The following is a 21,170-nucleotide window of genomic DNA, read 5'->3' on the forward strand; positions in this document are numbered from 1 at the left end:
TATTACTTAAATATATATGTTAGAAATATAAAAAATTTATTGATTTTTAGATCTTGATAAAAAATAAATTGATTAAATTTTATCTGATGTTCTTATGTCTAAGTAGTCATATAGTCCATCAAAATTGTTTAGTGTTAGAGAATATACACCATTCTCATCATAAAACAATTTTGTTTGGTTAGATCCCATTGTCACATAAATGTTATGATCAATTTACTTTATGAAGTTATTTTTTTTATATTTATTTTAAAGATATATTTTTTTGCTTTCTTTTCACATTTCAAATCTGGTATTAACTATTATAAAATATTTTTTTTTCAACAAAAATGATTAAGTAAAATAATTGATATATTAACAATATAGTTTCTTTCAATTTATTTGGAAAAGACAATATTAGATTTAAAAAAACAAATAATCAAGTTTTTCAATAAATTTTAATACCATCAAATCCACGTAATAAATTGAGATGAGGATATTTTTTAAATCAGCACGACAATTATGTGCTAATAGAATATCTCATATTTATATAGACCATTTTATTATATTGTATAGAAATCAAACTTTAATATAAAAGAAGAACATTCATAAACTCTAATAAATTTATAACATTTTAGTGCAAGACTTACTACTTTAAATTTCGATAGCCTAATACAAAATATTTCCTAATATAAATAATTTGTATCAAATTTAACAGTGAAATAATATTAAACGCAAGAAAAATTATTCTGCACTAAAATAAAAGATTTAAAATATCAAACATCAAAATACAACTTGACATAAATATTAGAAACAAAATAATAAAAAAAATAGAAGAGAGAAACCACCAAAGAATTTTTATTCTAACAAAAGATATAATCTACATTAAAATCAAATTTTATTGACAAATTTAAAATCAAATTTATATTGATATGATTTGACTTTTCCCTATAAGAAAAGATAAGTAATTATTTTTATTAATAAAACGCTCATATTTTATTTTTATAATAGTCTCGTAAAAAAATTTATTAGTCATATTAGTATTTAAAATATATAATATAAATTAAATCAATTTTTTATCAATTAAATGATGATATATCACATTAATTATTAAATGATATAATAATATGACAGATGAATATTACACATTATAAACCCTAAACCCTAAACCCTAAACCCTAAACCTTAAAAAAAGTAATTAAGTAATTTTTTTAATAAAATTGAATATTTTCAAAAGCATGAAATGAAATAACTTTTTCATATGAAAAAAATAACTATATTTGAAAAAATCGCTTTTTAAACTAAAAAAAAAATCAAAATAAAATATGAAGATATCAATCATCAAAGTTATCCACTAAAAAAGATAGTATATTTTAAATGAGCAGAACAATTATCTATTTATACAATATCCCGCATTTATATAGACCATTTGATTACATTATATAGAAATCAAAGGATAATATAAAAAAAGAACACAGATGAACCATAATAAATGCATAACATTTTATTACATAATTAAATACTTTAAATCTGAATACTCTAATACAAAATATTTCCTAATATATAAAATTTGTACCAATTTTAACATTGAAATAATACTAAAATGGTGTAAAATTATTTTGCACTAAAATAAAAGATTTAAAATATTAAAAATGAAATTAGAATTTGACCTAATTATTAAAACGAAAACAATAATAAAAAAAATAGAAGAGAGAAACCACAAAGAAATTTTTTTCGTAACAAAATATATAATTAGATTATAATTGAATAATTTCAAAACCACATAATGAAATACATTTTTCATATCTTTTTCATATCAAATAAAATAACTGTATTTAAAAAATAGCTTTTCCAAATAAAAAAAAAAACAAAATATGAACATATAAATCATCAAATTTATCCAAAAAAGCACAATTATCTACTTATACAGTATCACATAATTATAAATACAATATATATTATGCAATTTAAACCAGTTATTCCGATACTAATGATTAATCGCGTGAAATTTATTGATTCAGAGTACTCTTTCTTTTTTTCTTTTAAATACAGTATATATTATGCAATTTATTTATTTATATATTTATTGGTAACGTATACTTATTTTTCTCCAACTAATATATTCTATATTTATAAAAGGTATGAATACTTTTCCTTCACAACATCATTTAACTTTTTTTTAATAGAAACTAATGGTTCATAAACAATAATGCATCTAGTGCACACGAAATGCTTGAGACAATTTTAAAAATACCCCAAAGAAGATGTCCCTCTACAAAGAACATATACACAAAATCAAAACTATAAATTACACAGTTAAAACTGAATCATATAACAAAAAAATACATTATATCTTATCAAAAACTTCCTTAAATACAACGTTTTCAGTCTTCGCAGCATCAACTAATCCCTCATCACAAAGTAAAATCTTAAGACCATTTCTATTCCTAACTCGGGAAACAGCTACATAAAGCTGACCGTGAGAAAACACAGGACGACGCAAGAACAAACCGACTGTTGATAATGTCTGACCCTGACTTTTGTTGATTGTCATTGCAAACGACAAAGAAACCGGAAATTGACGACGTTGGAATTTAAACGGTATAACCGTATCACTAGGAATCATATTCATTCTAGTGATAAAAACTTTATCCCCAACATTGCTACCAGAAACAATATCGGCACCAATCACATTTGTCCCTAGATCTCGCACGACAAGTCGAGTCCCATTACACAAACCCCCAGCCGGATCAATATTCCTCAACAAAATAATAGGCACGCCTATTTTCAACTTCAACAAATGATTAGGTAGACCAGAACACCTAATCTGATTCAAGAATTCAACAGTTATCCAATCAACATCAACATCAGAATAAGCATCGCTACCACATATCGAATCAGCACTGAGGTAACTTTTCTCCTCACCGGGCAACAGGTCAACTATATAATTGTTTATCTCTTCAACATTTTCGACAGTCGGAGCAAGTATTGCCCTATCTTGGAAAAAACTTGGATCACAAAAATTCTGAACCAAATTTGGATAGATTGTATTTACAATATCTTCCACTGGATTTTCCAAGACAGGAATGATTAGATCAGAAGGAATATCAACAAAAAGTTTATCATTAACCACTGCTCCACATCGACCTTCACCGATTTGAAGTATCCAATCTGAAAACGACCTTAACTCCTGAGCAGTTGATTGTTCCGATCCGGTTGCTAACCTCATATTTGTTGTCAATCGCAAAACTTCGCAGTATTTCCAAATGATAGAAGAATTTATGGAAGCCATGACAATCTCAGCACGCGAACCTTTTGGAATAACTGGCAACACCTGCCTGAAATCACCACCCAGAACAACCACCTTGCCACCAAAAGGTAAATCTTTATTCCTATCAGAGACTGAAACCATTATATCACGCAACGTCCTGTCGAGCGCTTCAAATGCTAATTTGTTAGTCATCGGTGCCTCATCCCAAATAATCAAATCGGCCAAGCGAAATACCTCAGCTTTTGGACTATCTTTCTTAATCCGGCAAACAGTATCTTCAGTCAGATCAACAGGAATATTGAACATAGAATGAGCCGTCTTACCACCAGGTAACAACAGAGAAGCAATACCACTAGAAGCAACATTGATAACAATCTTTTTCTCAGATCGCAATCTAGCTGACAAAACTCTGTATAAAAAAGTTTTTCCAGTGCCACCAAACCCGTACACAAAAAAGAACCCATCCTTCTTATTCGAAACACAGTCAATAATTTTATCGTAGACCACCCTCTGTTCTTCATTTAACTTTAAGATATCTGCATCATGCTCACGAGACAAAGAAACAGTATCATACTGCAACTCACGCACCAGCATCAAATTGCTAAATTGAGAGACTAAAGAGTTATTAGGAACGGGCATGCCAGCATAATTTCTCAATGATTTTCCATTACTCTGCAATAGTCTCTCAACTTCCAACAAACAAAATGTCTGTAACTCGTCTTGACTCATAGTAAGATCTACGTTCAACAATAATTAATAAATATTAGCACCATAATATAACTTCTCTACTGTGTCGATGCGTGTGTGCCTACCTATCTTGTAATAAATTCACAACAAACAAAAATCTTACCAGGATATCGCAGCTCGTGTCTTCTACGGTAAAGAATATCATCAGACAAATAAGTCCAAGTTTGCTCCCAAACTAACAGAGGTCTTCCCATGGAACCAGATAACAGCAACATCACAAAAAGCCTCCTTAGCTGCGCAGCCGACGCTAACTCAGCGACTTCTTTAATAGCAGAAACATACTCATTATCATCTATCAAGAATCCCATAGCGGAACATGCCTCTTGAAATGTATCATATGTAACACCATTCACGGTTCTTATACTTCGAAAGCTAGTACAACCTCTCTGGACATTCAAAAGCATCCGCATGTAGAAAAGTTCACCAGATGAAGGATGAGCAAAACTCAATCTTCCAATTGAAAATCCCCTTTGTCTTGGCTTCCACTCCCTACTCCTCAAACAATAGACAAATTTGCCTGGATATTCAACATATGTTAGAGACCGCCCCTCCGAGAACCGCCTGTTGGCCATCATCCAACCCGTAAACATCGTCAACAAATCTTTATTGCGCAAATAAACATGAGTAGTGATGTCAGCATCATCGAATACAACATGTTGCTGGTTGGGCAAGTGAAAAGTCAACCTCTGTACCGACGGCCATCTTTGATGAATATCATAAGCAAAAATTCTCCACATGGATTCAGACGGTGACAAATAACGACAATCATAATACTGTTTGATCTCATCAACCACTTGAGAAGATTGACCAACATCATATCTCTCTCCAACAGTTGCGGTCACCCGATCTGGACCCTTGTTAACATATTTAAATAGATACTTGATAACGTTTGACTTGTTACAGAACTCGAGATTTATGTGAGCTTGGTATTTCATTAACAACAGTGGATTATAGGGCACAACAAATCTATTGTCGATATCGACATCATTGATCTTCACTGTGACACCCATATTACGACGTCTATATATTGGATAGCCATCTTCATCAAAGCTCGTTTGGTCAACAAATTTTTCGGATAAAATTTTGAGCACTTACCATCTTTCATGCAAGGAGAACTCGGTCTAAGTGGACCACAGGGACCATGGATCATGTACTTGGTGACAACATTATAAAGAGATGGAAATTTCTGGGGATTGGGTAGCTCGGCACAGATGAATTCATCAACAATTTCAACACTTTGTAAGTTGCTTTCCGCATTAAGCCACAGTAGCATGTGTGCATGCGGTAGACCCCTTTTTTGAAACTCAATAGTATACATACCTAAAATATACAAAAAACATTCTGAATAAGCCAAACAACTACATCCCAAACACGACTAACAGAAATTGAAATCCTAACCGAGAAAAGAACTTACCTGCATTAAGTGGACCAAAAAACACACCTTCCTTGAGATCATTAAGGAGGCACTTCAACTTGGCATGAAAGACACGACAAGAGATATCAGGACGATCAGCAATCGGAATTCGCTCCCGCTCCGTGAACCGCTGAAACTCAGGCCAATTTGGATTACACGTAATAGTGAGGAACAAATCTGGATACCCAAAATGTTTGCAAATCGCCATGGCATCCTGACAACGGTTAAACATGTAACGTCTACCACCAGTGAATGAGGAAGGCAAAATGATTCGTGTCCCAATTGAAGAAGCCTCATCATCGCCACGACGCATAGCCTCCTCTATTCCTTGAAGGACTTCTCCTCTAATTGTACTTTGCTTCATTCTAATCTCATACAACCTCTGCGACTCAATCATCGTGAAACAATCAACAACAAATTGTTGAAACAACCGCCTAGACTTGTGAATAATTCCATCTTCGTGCTCCCTAATCTGGAGACGAAAACATATGAATTCCCTGAGGGAAACTCTTGTTCTCCTTCCAGGAACATATCCGAGCTGTTGACCACGATAACCAATGTTAGGCTGATAACCATCCTCGCCATACGGAAACAACAGAGGATACTGTAAGGGCCAATACAGAGCATGAGTTTCATATATACGTTGCAACCGACCACCAGTAGATCGAACAATAATGTCACGACCATGGTCCGACGAATCAAAATCTCCAACAATCAAAGCAGCAACTTCATCGCAAGAGGGAGCACTGTACATTCTTCGATCAACGTTCCGTTGCGAATACAACTTCAATGAGAAAATCTCAGATGGATGACACTCATATAATTCTCTAACTCTTCGAAAAGACTGTGCTATGACATTATGAGTATCGATCATTTGCAACAACTCAGTTATCAACTCTTTATCTATCTCAGATGTTTGCCTAAAACAAAAATATATTAACCAGAAAAAATATATTTAAAAACCACACAGAAATACCATTGTAACATACTTTGATATTAAAAATCTTTTATTAGCAAAAAATAACTAATAGCATATTATAACAGGAACAAAACACAGTATATATATGAAGTCACAACTATAAACCTAATTCACAATACAAATAACAATAAAACACCAGTAAAACACAACAAAAACACTAAACAACAAAGTTTCAAAAACACATACCCAAAAATTCGCTGCCTATGCATTATCTCATGTTGAGTGTCGTATACGTATAACTGTGCAAATTTGGGCTTCTCACCAGCAACTGGGAGCAAACTTCCAATCCGATGATAATTTTGACCACTTATTATAAACTGTGGTGGACCCCTCCCATCATTCACAGAATCCATTACCTTACCGCCAAGAGACGTGAAGGCAAACATACTGTTATAAGATCGAATATTTTTTTGGAAATACAAACTCTTCCTATCATGTCCATTGATCAAATCATATAACAGATCTGGGGGCTTTTGAAGATAAGGTAACTGGATTTTTCCCTTTGAGCAACAAACAGTAAAAACAGGACGATTAACTGTAGACTCTCTTTCAACACGTTCTAATAACCAGAAACACGCGCCACAAATTGAACATTCATAGTTAGGGTCACCAACATCAAGGCAACCTGGTACATATAAAATTGAGAAAAATATACACAACAATAAAAGAACCTCATCTGAATTATATGACACGAAATAGATTCAACACAACATGAATAAACCATTAGCATAAAGATATTATATAGACTAAATACTTGACTCATTTGAATCTTGTGAGGACAATATATCACAAAACACTATTTTTATTTTACAGTTACTGAATAACATCTCACGACATAATCACAGTCAGATATTTTAACAATAAATAAATAAACAGTCTATTTTACTATTCTTCAATAATATATGATTTAAGAAAGAGAGCATACCTTGTATCTCACTTTGCAAGAACAGAGGATGATCAATAACAGAACCAACTTGACTGAATGAATTTATCGAAGGATCATATATTTCTGATTGGTCTATATCATCCATTTTGATTTAAAATAAGACAAAGTTATGCAAAGATATATTCAACAACCAAATATAGAAAAGAAAATATTCATGTAATAAAAATTCAATTAATTATTTAAGAATGAACATGTAAGGTAAACATTACAAATATAATAAAGTATGTAAATGAACAAAACAATTTCCCATATATTGTTTTTAACTTGAATTCAGTAATTGCACAATTTTTTCTCTTAATTCGCTACCAAGCCTTTCTTTTTTTCTGACTTCAATCCATGCATGACAGTATTAATTATATTTACTACATACAATGATATTAATTATATTTACTACATACAACAGATGGTCAGGCTTACAGTAGCTAATCTAATTACCTTCAATGACTGTGAGCTTTGAATCAACTATTAGGTACTTCAATAACTTTCAACCATGTAAACAAGAACTAAACAATTTCACGATTACATTACCTAATTTAATAAAAACTTATCACAATTTACGGTTATTATAATTACCTTACATCACGTTTAATTATACAAAATATTAATTGAGTTGTCAAATTAAAAAGAGACTCAGTACAAAAGTCTAGACATATGTTTAATTAGTAACTCTCTGGCCTACTAATAGTTAAAATAACCCTTTTGGGTTTAAAAGCATAAAAAAACAATAATAAATGACTTAAATACATTTGCTATTACATATAAACCAAAGAAACTTAAAACATAATTTAACAGAAAAGAATCAAAATGGGATAAAATACTTAAATATTATTATACCTGACAAAGTCAAATGTGAACTCTGATTAACATTCTGGGACACGTCAAATAAATTTTCTAAAACATAAGAAGAAATAAAGACATTGAAAACATATAAAAAATAGATTATTAGAAACAAAAAGATTAAATACAAAAATATAAAGAGAGCAATAAAAATTACCCATATAATCATTCAAAGAGAAAACAGGCACCGAGGAATCAAGGACCTCTAAAGCATTACAAAAGAAAACAAAAAAATTACAAACATTCGCATATATATCAAATCAATAAAAATTGGAGTATAAACCACTAAAAAATATCATGAATCTCAATCCAAAACTAACCTCTCGCATTTCGATGATGAGTTTGTGTTCGCTTTCTTTTTAAACAATTTCGCCTATACTCTCTAGCACGAACTGAGTTATGAGACATCTTTGTTACTCAAACTAAACAGAAAAAAAGGTTGAAATCTGAAAAGCAAGGAGTAAAACTAATTCATTGAAAAGAGAGATGCACACACTTAAGTTTCTATAAGCAACAAATGGAAAAAAAATAACAAAAAAAAGGGGAAGGAGTAGGGGAATGAACCGGGGCAAAATATTTGAAACACACCAACAAAAAACTGATACAACCATGCACACCTTTGATAAGAGACAAAATGAAGGAAAATAAACCTTTATAACTAACACTAATAACTAAGGGGCATCAACATTAACATGAAAAGCAAAAATTGTACAACAATAAACAAATAAACAAATACAAAAGAAGAACTGCTGCATTTCATTAAACTTTGACTGATAGTGATCAAAACAAATACATATCGCTATCTCCCCTATGATAAGGAGGATTCCAACATCTGGCTACATATTATAGTATGTAACCTAAAGAGTCATCAACATTGAAAATGTGTCCAATCCCTAGCAAAGTCACTATTACAAAAAGGAGGAGTTCAGAATAGACATACTTGGCACATTACACGAGCAATCACAAAAGCAAAACCCCTATATCTAACAATGCTATTTGTTGGACACAATCCAAAAAAGTCAAATCAAAATACCATCAAGCCAGCATGATTACATGTCCATGTATTTGGAACCACAAGCCTTCCTAAATACTTATAGATAAACTATATAAGACACCTACACCTACACACAGCAGCTCAATTCCACACCTTCAATCAAACTCCATTAACCTTAGCAACCTTCAACCCACGCCCATCTGCATCAACAGCAACCTCTTCAAACTGAGGATTCAAATTTCTCTTACTCTTGGAGGTGACAACATGATTTTCATGGGTAAGCTTCTCTCCATTTTGGGAAGGTGCTTCAAGAACATGGGACAACAGCTCCTATGAGAAAGAAATTGAAAAAACATATGAATCTCACTGAAGAATCCAAAATACAATTAGAAACAACACACATAAGAATGAGGAATAAAATATTATACATCAGCACCTGAGTTTCTTTTTCCGTTGAGCTAAGCAATATATCGATTTCAGCAGAAAGATCATCACTAAGAGTATCATTGCTGGGAGTTTTCTCTTCCTTTCCATGCTCACCATCAATTAACCCAACAAATTCACTCCCCACAGAAATAACAGGCTATTTTTCAGCCAAAAAATCTATAAGAACTGGGGATTTACACAACATCCCAGCACAATCACCAACATCTTTCTCAGTTTTGATAAAACTATCAGAAGACTCCTTCTTAATACCAACATCAGCTTTTCCAGCAGGAACAGATTTGTGTAAGTCATGCTCCTATTCATATGCAATAAGAGTTTAAATAGGTAACGATCATAACAGAAATTGACAACAGCACAATAAAGAAACAAAAAATATGAAATTAATGATGAATTAACAGGATCTAAAAACATTTGCATGTATATCTAACCTTTTTGGGAGAAGACTCATCATCAGCATCATAATTGGGAAGTTCAAACATCGCAATGATGGTGCAATCATCACAAATTCTCGTAACTCGGAAAGTCCCATAAAATGTATCATGTGGGACACCTTTGGTATCAACCTTGAGCAGCAACTTCTTTCCAATCAGCCCTTGGAATATGGGAGGATAAGTATCCCCACATATAACCTATTTTGAAAGTAACACATATAAGAAATATTGTTTGAATAAGGAACATGCCATCCCATAAAGTGAAAACACATGGAAAAAAACTAACAACATACACTTGCATCTCTTTGAACTTCAGTAAACAAATCAGCACATGATTTCTTAAGCAAATAGGAAGCCTCACGATCAAAGAGAAGGAAAATACCCTCCCCAGTATGATCTTCAACTGTCACTTTAATTTTAAATCTGGAGAGAGAAGAACAAAGGGGGAAGACAATCATTCAAATACATAATACCAAGAAACCTTATTTTTATAAACAGTCCACTCTACAAAATGAGAACACATTTTTCAATAAAAATTCTGACCTTGGAGTAACATTAGTTATGTGCTTCAAACAAAAATCACAGTAATAGGCACCATTTTGAGGATGGATACCCTTTCCACACACACAAGCAGAATACCACCAACCTCCATCCTCAACAATACCTTGGATTGCTCCAAAGATGATAAAAGAACCCTCCTATTTTTTAGGCATTTCAAAGTTAATTAACAACAGGAATGGAAAAACAGATCTGGAAATCCTTGTTTCATTTTCTTTTTCGCTCACTTGTGTATAAAACAAACAAAAACACAACTAACTCAAAAGAAGACAACCTGATTGTTATCTTGAAGCTCTTCAATAGTGCACTTTCTAGTTAGACGCATGAAGTCATCTTCCAAGGAGAGAACCTTACCCTCATTTGCAATAAACAGTGGCTGGGTACCACTGCCACCTTGCTCAATCATACTAAAAGAAAATTAATGCAAATATTTGTAATTGTTACTCCAGATTCCTAGTAAAAAAAAATACAATAAACATAAACATCAACAAAAGAAAGCATGCTAACCTCTGCCTGAAGTCAACAACTTCAGGAATATCAGGATTAAATAACATTTGTGTCGCATACATGACATTTTGAAGACCAACTTGACCTACAGAGAAACAAAGAAAGAGTATAGCAAAACTTTCTTGGAGAAAACACCTACATCAGCCATGAGATGTGCAGAAAAAAAAAACAACATACCCCGAAAGAACTTGACTTTTGCAAGTTGAATAACTACAACAGGCTGCTCCACATACCCAGAGGCAAGGAAATGATTTACTTGATTAACATAATCCCCAAACAATGCACATCTCACTGTAAGACTGAAACTCAAAAGATCACAAAGAATCAAACAGAAAACAAGCAAAAAAGATATTTAAAAGATAAAGAGAAAGCAGCAGAAATGACTTAAGAAACATACTCTTTTGAAGTTAATTCCAATGCAATCATTTTCACAATTTTTTCCTCTCTTGCATATTCTTTCTCTTCTCCAACTGAAGTTAAAAGTCCAATGACATCTATTCCAAATAAACACAACCTATTAACTATTAAAAGGATTTGTTTAAAAAACTTAAATAACAGAACAGCAGCAAGATATACACACCAACTAAAAAATCATAATCTTGGGTCATGTTCAGCAGCTCAGAAAAAGGAAACATGTTGAAACAAGTCTTAGGGATAACATCTTCATCAACAGCTACAACAGTGGTTCGGTGAAGGAAAACCAATTTGAATTCATGGGAAGTTGCTCTATAACTACCATGATTTGACACAACACTAAAATATGCCATTCTATAAACTTGTCCTTCAACTATATGATCCCTAAACCTATTAAGGAGTGGTTTCTTGACAGTAGCTTGAATTTTTCCACACTATAAATGGAACAAAACAACAAATCAGATTAATGAAACACATAATTTTAATTTGAAAACTTAAAAAACAGCAAGTAAGACCGTATTTAAAAGAGAAACTAATAGGGGCTAACATGTTCATCAAGGAGAATCATCTCCATTGAGTTAGGAACCTCATGGTTACCAAAAGAGGGTACAACCCAAAGCCTTAGAACCCTAACTTTCAGCCTCCAAGCCTCTCTAGGAGGATGCATCTTAGAAATCATATCAAATGGTGGAGGCATTGCAGTAAAAAGAAAGGAGATAAACAGACTTGATGAAATATATGTAAATGTAAACACTTCAAATCTGAATTAATTTCAGGTTAGGAGCAAACACAAGAAATCAGAATGTTTGTGCATTCAATGTGCTTCACCAACCATCCTTTTATAGAAAAAATCCAGGATACAATCTCACCTTTTTGAATTCAAATCAAATTGAGGAGGGAAATGCAGGGTAGTGGAGTTGAATAACCAAATTTTTCATTTAATGAGAAAGAAGAAATGAATGAATTGATATCAATCACATCACCACTAACCAAATAGGTTACATAGAAAGCACATACCATGTTGTAGGCATTCCCACATTCTCATCCCCGTTTAATGGAAGATAGACAACTAATGATAACACCAAAAGCTGAAACAACACAAAAACAGGAAAAAGTAGTGATACTTTCGAGAAACAATAAAATAGGCAGTCACCAACTACAATCAACAATGACTCTAATGATGGCAATTAGAGTTGGTAAATGTCTTAGGTAGGGATACATTGGAAAAAGCAGCTAAATGGGAACAAAAGTATAAACAAACATGAATAAAAATCTGTCAATCACATCAACTTTTTTCTTTGTGTAATGACACATGGTAGTTAGATCCACAATAACATGAACCAATTCTACTTGCACAAGAGCATTCTTTTCTTAATGAACCTCTTAACTTCAGCACAAGGAGGTATCCAACAGCTGAGATACGAAACACATTTAACACAATCAACAGAAAAATGTAATCAAATTCATTTGAACTTAAAAAGAAATAAAAAAACAACAGGATAAACATCAATATTTGTGATTCACATCACCACTAATAGAATAGATTAGTTACGAAACCCATTCTTTCATAATCATGGAGACAATCCACATGCAACCAGTAACACAAATAGCAGAGTATCCCATATTTTTTTCTGTAATACTCAGTAGAAAATAGGCATCGAAAAAATTGTGAAAATCAGTTAAACTTTGGGGCAGTTCTAGTAACACAAAGACTAACGTGATACCATCTTAGTCTAAGAAAGCCACTTCCTCTGTGAATCACATCTCAAATTCAGCAGAAAAATTGCATGTCTTTTCAAGAGATGAAACACAAAACAATTTTATATAAATAAATAATTAAAAAAATATACAATGAATTTGAATTGAAGTTCCAAATCTTTCATTCAATCAGGAAAAAGCTATTAATCAATTCATATCAATCACATCACCACTCACCAAATAGGTTAGATAGAAAGCCCATACCTTGATAGGCACTCCCACATTATCATCTCCATTCAATGGCATTGAGACAATTAATCATAGGAGCAAAACCTGAACCAACAAAAAAACAGTAAAAAAAAACCAACCTTTCAAGAAATCAAGAAATAGGGTTGACAAATTGAGATATGAGACCACAACTACTACAGTAAACATACAGCTCATAACACCATAGGGAAGGCAGTAATCATATACCAGAAACAATGATTCCACTAATGACAATCAGAATTGGTATAAATTGGTTAGATAAGGATACTTTCAAAACACTATACAGAAACATGAGTAAAAATCGGTCAATGACATAAACATTCATGCAAGGGATGAAATTGAAACCTCATACCTTGATAATGATTCACAAATTTCGAATTATCAAATGAAGAATATACACCACAACCTTATTATGTATCCATACCACATTTTCACGCGAATACTACATCAAACATACATAATGGGACATGTTTCTATATACAAAAAACAGTTTAAAAACAAAAGGGATTTGTTCAACAAACAAGAACTAAAAAATTAAAAAACATATTCATGAAAAAAACAAAACACCTGCAACAAACAATATAACAGGTAACAAAATAAAGATGTGATAATGAGATAAAAATGAAACCTAACACGAACTCCCAAAAATTGTAACCAACAAGATAAACCCACAAAAGAATTGAATAACCAAATCTTTCATTTAATGAGAAAGAAGCTATGAACCAATTCAATTCAATCACATCACGTGTCACCAAATAGGTCAAACAGAAAGCCCATACCCTGTTAGCCTTTCCCACATTCTCATCAACATTCAATAGCACATAGACAACTAATGATAGGAGCAAAAGCTGAACCAACACAAAAACAGGAAAAATAACTGAACCTTTGGAGAAATATAAAAATAGGGGAAAAAATGACATATTACACCTCACGTACTACAATCCAGCTACATGTCACTAGACCACATGGAAGGCACTCACCAACTACCCCAAACAATAATTCTAGCGATAGCAATAAGAGTTGGTAAATCTATTAGGTAGGGATACATTCAAAGCAGCAGACAAAACGGAACAAAAGCATAGAGCAACATGAATAAAAATCAGTCAATCACATCAACATTCATGAAAAGGATGAGACTGAAACCTCATACCTTGATAATGATTCCAAAATTTCCAATTTCCAATAAAAAATATAACAGAACCTTATTAGGTGTAGAGAACACAGTTTCATGGGAAGACGAACTGCTGGATACTTTCTTCTTTGGCTAAACACATGTGCTAGTTAGAAAAAGAACACCATGAAGCCATTTTACTGACACAAGGGCATTCTTTTCTGAATTAACCTCTTAACTTGGGGCCAAGGATGTGTATATCCATCCAACAGCTGAAATATAAACAGATTTAACACAATCAACAGAATTTTTACATAAAAAATAAAAAAAAACTGACAATGCAGTTGACTTGAGATAAATAATCTTTCTTTCAATGAGGAAAATGCTATGAATCAATTCATATCAATCACATCAATAGTCACCAAATGGGTTAAATAGAAAACCCATACCTTGATAGGCGGCATTCCCACATTCTGATATCCTTGAAATGACACACAGACAACTAATAATAGGATCAAAACAAGAACCAACACAAAGAAACTGAAAACAAGTGAAACTTTCAATAAATGAAGAAAATCAATTCATATCAATCACATCAATAGTCACCATATGGGTTAAATAGAAAACCCATAACTTGATAGGCACTCCCACATTATCATCTCCATTCAATGGCATAGAGACAACTAATAATAGGAGCAAAACATGAACCAACACAAAAGCACAGAAAACAAGTGAAACTTTCAATAAATAAAAAAATACTGACCAGAAACTGACATATGAGAGCATACCAACTACAATACATCTACACGCCACAGGGAACCCATTAATCAAGTACCCAAACAATCATTCTACTGATGACTATAACAGTTGGCAAATATGTTAGGTAAAGATATATTGAAAATAGCAGATGGGTTGAAAAAAAAAGTATATAGAAACATGAGTAAAAATCTATCAATGACATCAACATGCAAGAAAACCATGAGATTGAATGTACAGAAACTAAAAAATTAAAAATAAATTAATAAAAACAGAACAGTCATGCTACAAAGAAATGAACAGGTAACAAAAGAACATCTGATAATGAGTTCAAAATGAAAGTTAACAGCAAATCCCAAAAAATGTAACCAAGTACATGAACCCACAAAAAGAAAACAATATCAGAAACAGAATTTGAAATTAGAAATTTCACAAACCCTACACACAACATGTGCCTAAAACATGGAACAGATACCCAATCACAAATTGGAACATTAGGAATTTCACAAACCCTAGATAAGAAAATGTCCCTTACCCATATAACAGATACCAGTAATCATCAGAATTTGCAAAATTTGGGATTTCAGAAACCATAGACAAAATCATCAGAATTTGCAAAATTAGGGATTTCAGATACCATAGACAATAAAACCAGTGTAAATCGCGGATCAAAATTTGAAAGAGAATTTGCAAAATTAGGGAAGAAACCATTCACAAAATCATCAATATTTGCAAAATTAGGGATTTCAGATACCATATACAATAAAATCAGTGTAGATCGCGGAACAAAATCTGAAAGATTAGGAATTTCACAAACCCTAAAAAATAAAATCTCGCTTAGCCATTGAACAGAAACCGGAAAACATCAAAATTTGCACAATTAGAGATTTCAGAAACAATAGACAATAAAACCTGGTTCAATCGCGGAACAGATACCAAAATCCATCACAGGGATCTGAGATATTGAATCTGAGCGGAAAATTGGGAAATCTGGAAACCAGATGAACGGCGAGGAACAAACTCCCAGGAGAACACGGCTCCTAGAAACCGTATGGTACGGAACACAAAACGAAACTTGGAGACGAGAGCAAAGCTCCTAGGGTTGAAAGAAATCATTACCTACCGAAACAGATCCATCAAGAACGAAGGTTGCCTCAGCGATTCGGTGAAAAGTATGGGAGGTTGCGTGAGAGAAGAGCACAAATGGATACGTGACGACTGGTGTCAGAGCAGCACATGCACCGTCGGAAAAATGGGGCCAGGTGGAGGAGGTGCCACGGTGGAAGGGACCGTCCACCTCGGAGTGGAACCGGCGTGAGTCGCGGGGAGCTCTCCAGCTCGGAAACGAAACCACGCGTATCTAGTGTTTAATGATTCCAAAAAGAAAGCATTGAAGAAAACTGACGGTTTCTGCATCGAGAGAAGAAGAAAATTGGGGAAAAAGAGCATTGTCATTTTGATTACATTGATATGGTAAATTCGCTCCATTTTTTATAAAATTTTAGTATGTTATTCCTGGTGTAGAGATGAACATTAGGATATAACTTGCTAGTTGTATTGCCTTCTCTTTTGCCTGATTTGAGATACCTACTTTGTGGAGGGTTTATGTTGATTCCATCAGTTTTGATGATGTATTTTGTTGATTGTTGAGATACCCTAGTGTCACTAGCTAGGAAGACTGTTTGTGTACCCATTATTCTGATAGTGGAAGATTTTACTGGACTAGGTTCCGTGAGTTTTTTGTCCCTCTTTTAAGGGTTTTCCCATGTTAAAATTCTGGTGTCTAATTATTTAATTTCTGCCATTATATTTGCTGGTTGGAGTATCTTTGGTATTGCCTATTTAATTGCACAGGTTGTGAGAAAATTATTTTTGGTGTTTTCGCTGTTAGACAGGTTCTTGTTTTTGAACTTTTATTGAGTTTTTTCCAACAATAAACTTATGAAATTAGATATCAAATTAAAACTTAATTGAGAGAAAAATTTAAAACATTGTTATCTCTTAATTTAAAGTTGATTTGATATAATTTTATATATATAGATTATCAAGGCTCAAGTAATAAATATTTATGTAACTAATAATTATTAAATCATTTCTTTTGTCCACAATAGTACGAAGATACCTTCCGGCGGGTTCTGCCCTTGTGTAAAAACATCATTTATTTCCTCGAAGTCACCTTTCCAATCATCATCAGATGGTATACCGCCAGTTCCAGTGAATGCCTCATAAGCGTTTTTCATGAGTGCCTTCAACAGTTGATTACTCCATTGGTGATTCTTCTTTGTCTTCCTTACCTTATTTAACACTTAACAAGCATATGCAATAATTATTTTAACCAATATATCGTAATAATAATCATTTCAATGTAGTCAAAGTGTTCTATAATCACCATCAACATCTCCAACCACCCAAGCCTAGCTACGCGAATGACGAAGAAATCAAGAAAACGGGTAGGAATAACAGCTCTTCCTTTGTAATAATGCATAAGTGTGAAATTTGAATTTTTTAAAGTAAAAAAGTTGGTAAAGTAAATGGTTAATTATAAGGATACTACTCGCATAAAGATGATAAAAATAAATTTTTTTAGGTTGTTTATTTATCCACATTTAAAAATATGTTCTAAGAAATATAAATTAATAATAAAAATATAAATTATGAATAGGATTAAATCAACAAGTAAATTAAAAGATCTAAGAAAAGAAATAATTATATTAATGATTTTAAGTAATATCAATTCAAATGACATTAGATTTTTTAAATTAATACAAAATAATATTTTTCAAAATTTGAATTTCACAATAAATTTTTATTCAAGAAATTTAAAAATAGATAATAATTACTAGACTAAAAATAGAATAATTAGTAGATTAAAATATAAATTTTTAAAAATAAAAAAATAAAAAATTATTAAAAAATTATAAATTTTTTTAAAATAAAAACTTAACTCGTAAAAATTTATTAAATTCTCAAAATAAAAAAGTATTAAAATGATAATGAAATAAAAAAAACATAATATTATAAAATTTATAAAAAATAACAAAAAAAATAATTCTCTAATAAATTTTTTGTTAAAAATTTAAATTTTAAACAAATTAAAAAATTGACATAAAAATAAAAATAACAATTTTAATAATATCGCAACACTTTTTAATAAAAATATCACTTTAATCTATGTCATATCTCAAAAATCTAATACATGATAATTTATTCAATAGACGAAATCAAATATTTTTATGTAAAGATGTTTTGAGCATCTTTACCTAAGTGTCCACCAAATCATAATTAATCTTGTAATTTCTATAAAATATGTTCATTATTATCTTAATTTAAGAGTAATTAATCTCACTTTATCACTTTACTAACTTTCTTATTTTAAAAAACCTTGATCCAAAAGTGTGAATGGACCTCTCATATTTCCTCGCGCAATAGTCTTTTTTACACTTATATAGTAAAGTTTTTTTTTATCTTTGGTTATGAAAGCTCACACACTTATATCAACACACTTTAAGTTGAAAGGTCTAAATAAATAATTCTAAGTGACCAATATTTTGTTTTTCTTGTTTTTGTCTTACTTTTGAATCAACATTTTTTCATTTTACTCTAATCCCTTGAGAGTTGAGAGTTATATCTATAACATTCATTTTGCTATGCTTATATGTAAGTGTTGATGGTGTGCTTGAAGAGTTAACAAGCAATAATATATACCTTGTCCAGAAACACCAAAAAAATACACGTATGCAGTTTTGATAGATTGGCAAATCACAGCATAGTTTGGTGGAAAGAATCCATCATATTTTTCTGATCTCTTTGATGGGTTTTCTTCATCGACCTTGTCCTTTGATGGGTTTTCTTCATCGACCTTGTCATCACTTCCCCAAGTAAAAAAAAGTTTGCCTGCACATAAACACAAGCATGTGTTTGCATTGCAATATAATTCTCTGATCTCTAAATGTTTTTCACCGTGTTAATTAATTATTAGGAAGTATTATATACAAAAAATCAGTCACATCTGATGTCAGCGGTGAAGCATATTTCATATATTGAATTGGTTCAAGTACACACCAGAGAGAAAGAGAAGGGATAGAATGAAAATGTATTCACATACCAACAACAGAAATTAGTGATTTTGAGAATTTGTATAATTTGTATAATGTGGTGTAATTCTCTGGAAGCAATTCTTCGGGTTCAGTTTTGTTCATCTTTTCCAAATACTTTTTCATTTTACTTTTGACATCCAATGGTTCTACAAGTATACCTTTAAAAAATGAAAAAAACAATTAGTAGATAAAATCAATTATTTTAAGAAAATAAATTATATTTAATTTGAACTTCATTTGAGAAAGAGTAAATAAATAAATATATACAATAAATAAAAATAAAAAATAAAAATGTTATATAAAAATTAAACGCAGTTAACCTCATGTGAAGTTAATAGGTGAGAGTTGTTAAATAATAATTTAGTTAAACCTATTAAATCATTTAACAACTTTATTATATAACTTTACGTGAAATTAACTGCAGATACGTTATTAGTATGTCCATTCTGCACAAAAGTTAAAAGAAACAAAACATTAATAAAGCATAGCATGTAATAATAAATGTAACTTTCGAAATATACAAATATATAACCTACAGTGGTAGAGGATTAACTTCCACCATGAAAATTTGATTCCACTTGGAAAGGCCAATGGCCTAGTAACAAAGACTTTGAGAGGGGTGAGTCCTTTATTGTTGCGGAGTGTAGCAAGTACAGGAAAACAATGCACTATTATGACTGCTAAATCTGTTCCACCATAACATAAATATATATATGAACAAATTAGTAATGCATATATTGGTTATCAAGAATGCGATTTGTACACTACAATCAAGAATTAATATATGTATAAATATATATATATTTTAATTTATTTTTAACGTGTATTTATATTTTAATATATATTTTATACTTAAAACTGACTTTAGTTGTTAATTTTAATGTACGCCTAGCATAGTGAATTTACATAATAATTAAGCAATGAAGGTGGCTTACCAAAATGCTCCCTCCTAATAGCACAGTGGAGAATGCTATCTCGGTCGTTGCGGAAATTCTCCGGCAAAGTGATGGGACGGCTCTTATCGGTATCACAGAGGTAAGCGAAGGCTTCCTTGCGCCAATTAAGAGCAGCAAGAAACAATGGTGTCTCCCCTTTCTTGTTCTTCAATGTCCTCAATTCTATCCTCTCCGCTATGATGCACTTGCAGAGTTTCGCAAACCCCCTTGACGCCGCCACATGGAGAGGCGTGTCGCCGTGCTCATTCCCTTTCTCCAGAGCACCAGTGTTATGCGCCACGATTTCATACACAAGATCTTTAACAACTTCTCCTTCGTCCAAATCCACGGCCACGTGCAAAGCCGTATCCTTAGAATCGTTAACCGTTATGGTGTGTGCCTTTGGCTTTGACCAGTACATCTTCCTTACTTCATCCCAGCTGCCTTCTAATGTGTAATGCGCTAGCTTTTTACGCAATTCATCTTCTTCTGTCTCAACTTCTTCGGATATTTCTTTCTTTGGTGATGAACTCATCATAGAGGACGACATTTTTTGCCAAATATTGCAAATTCTATGGCTTTCGGACTTATGTCATACTTAGTATAGTTCACATCTTATATATATTATTTGCATTCCGATCCTCGAATCTAATGCTTTTAGCTTTATCTAGATCACAAGGGAAGAATAATATATTATTATAACTTTTGAGTCAAGCTCCTTCATGACATCAACACTCTCATAAATACTCAAATGAGAATATCATTATATAAAACATGATAGCTAA

General features: G+C 32.1%; 2 protein-coding genes across 2 annotated transcripts; both read right to left on the minus strand.

Moving 5' to 3' along the window:
* Positions 1–2,323: 2,323 nt before the first annotated feature.
* On the minus strand, positions 2,324–3,976 carry LOC130939346 (uncharacterized). Its single transcript, XM_057867455.1, has one exon. The coding sequence runs from the start codon at positions 3,974–3,976 to the stop codon at positions 2,324–2,326; it is 1,653 nt and encodes a 550-aa protein (XP_057723438.1).
* An 83-nt stretch (positions 3,977–4,059) lies between these two features.
* On the minus strand, positions 4,060–7,418 carry LOC130939347 (uncharacterized). The gene is made up of 5 exons (XM_057867456.1): positions 7,313–7,418; positions 6,574–7,012; positions 5,409–6,328; positions 5,090–5,314; positions 4,060–4,991 (listed from the first exon to the last, which is right to left on the minus strand). The coding sequence occupies exons 1-5, from the start codon at positions 7,416–7,418 to the stop codon at positions 4,060–4,062; spliced, it is 2,622 nt and encodes an 873-aa protein (XP_057723439.1).
* Between the last annotated feature and the right edge of the window lie 13,752 nt (positions 7,419–21,170).

This window comes from Arachis stenosperma, chromosome 7, assembly GCF_014773155.1.
Source record: "Arachis stenosperma cultivar V10309 chromosome 7, arast.V10309.gnm1.PFL2, whole genome shotgun sequence".
NCBI classification, from domain to species: domain Eukaryota; kingdom Viridiplantae; phylum Streptophyta; class Magnoliopsida; order Fabales; family Fabaceae; genus Arachis; species Arachis stenosperma.

Bases quoted from the DNA above. Each gene is read 5' to 3' on its own strand.
- LOC130939346 (XM_057867455.1), bottom strand. From the start codon at position 3,976: ATGAGTCAAGACGAGTTACAGACATTTTGTTTGTTGGAAGTTGAGAGA.
- LOC130939347 (XM_057867456.1), bottom strand. From the start codon at position 7,418: ATGGATGATATAGACCAATCAGAAATATATGATCCTTCGATAAATTCA. The intron at 6,329-6,573 runs GTATGTGTTTTT...TTTTTGTTTTAG, and splicing joins CATAGGCAGCGAATTTTTGG to GCAAACATCTGAGATAGATA. The intron at 5,315-5,408 runs GTAAGTTCTTTT...TGTATATTTTAG, and splicing joins TTTTGGTCCACTTAATGCAG to GTATGTATACTATTGAGTTT.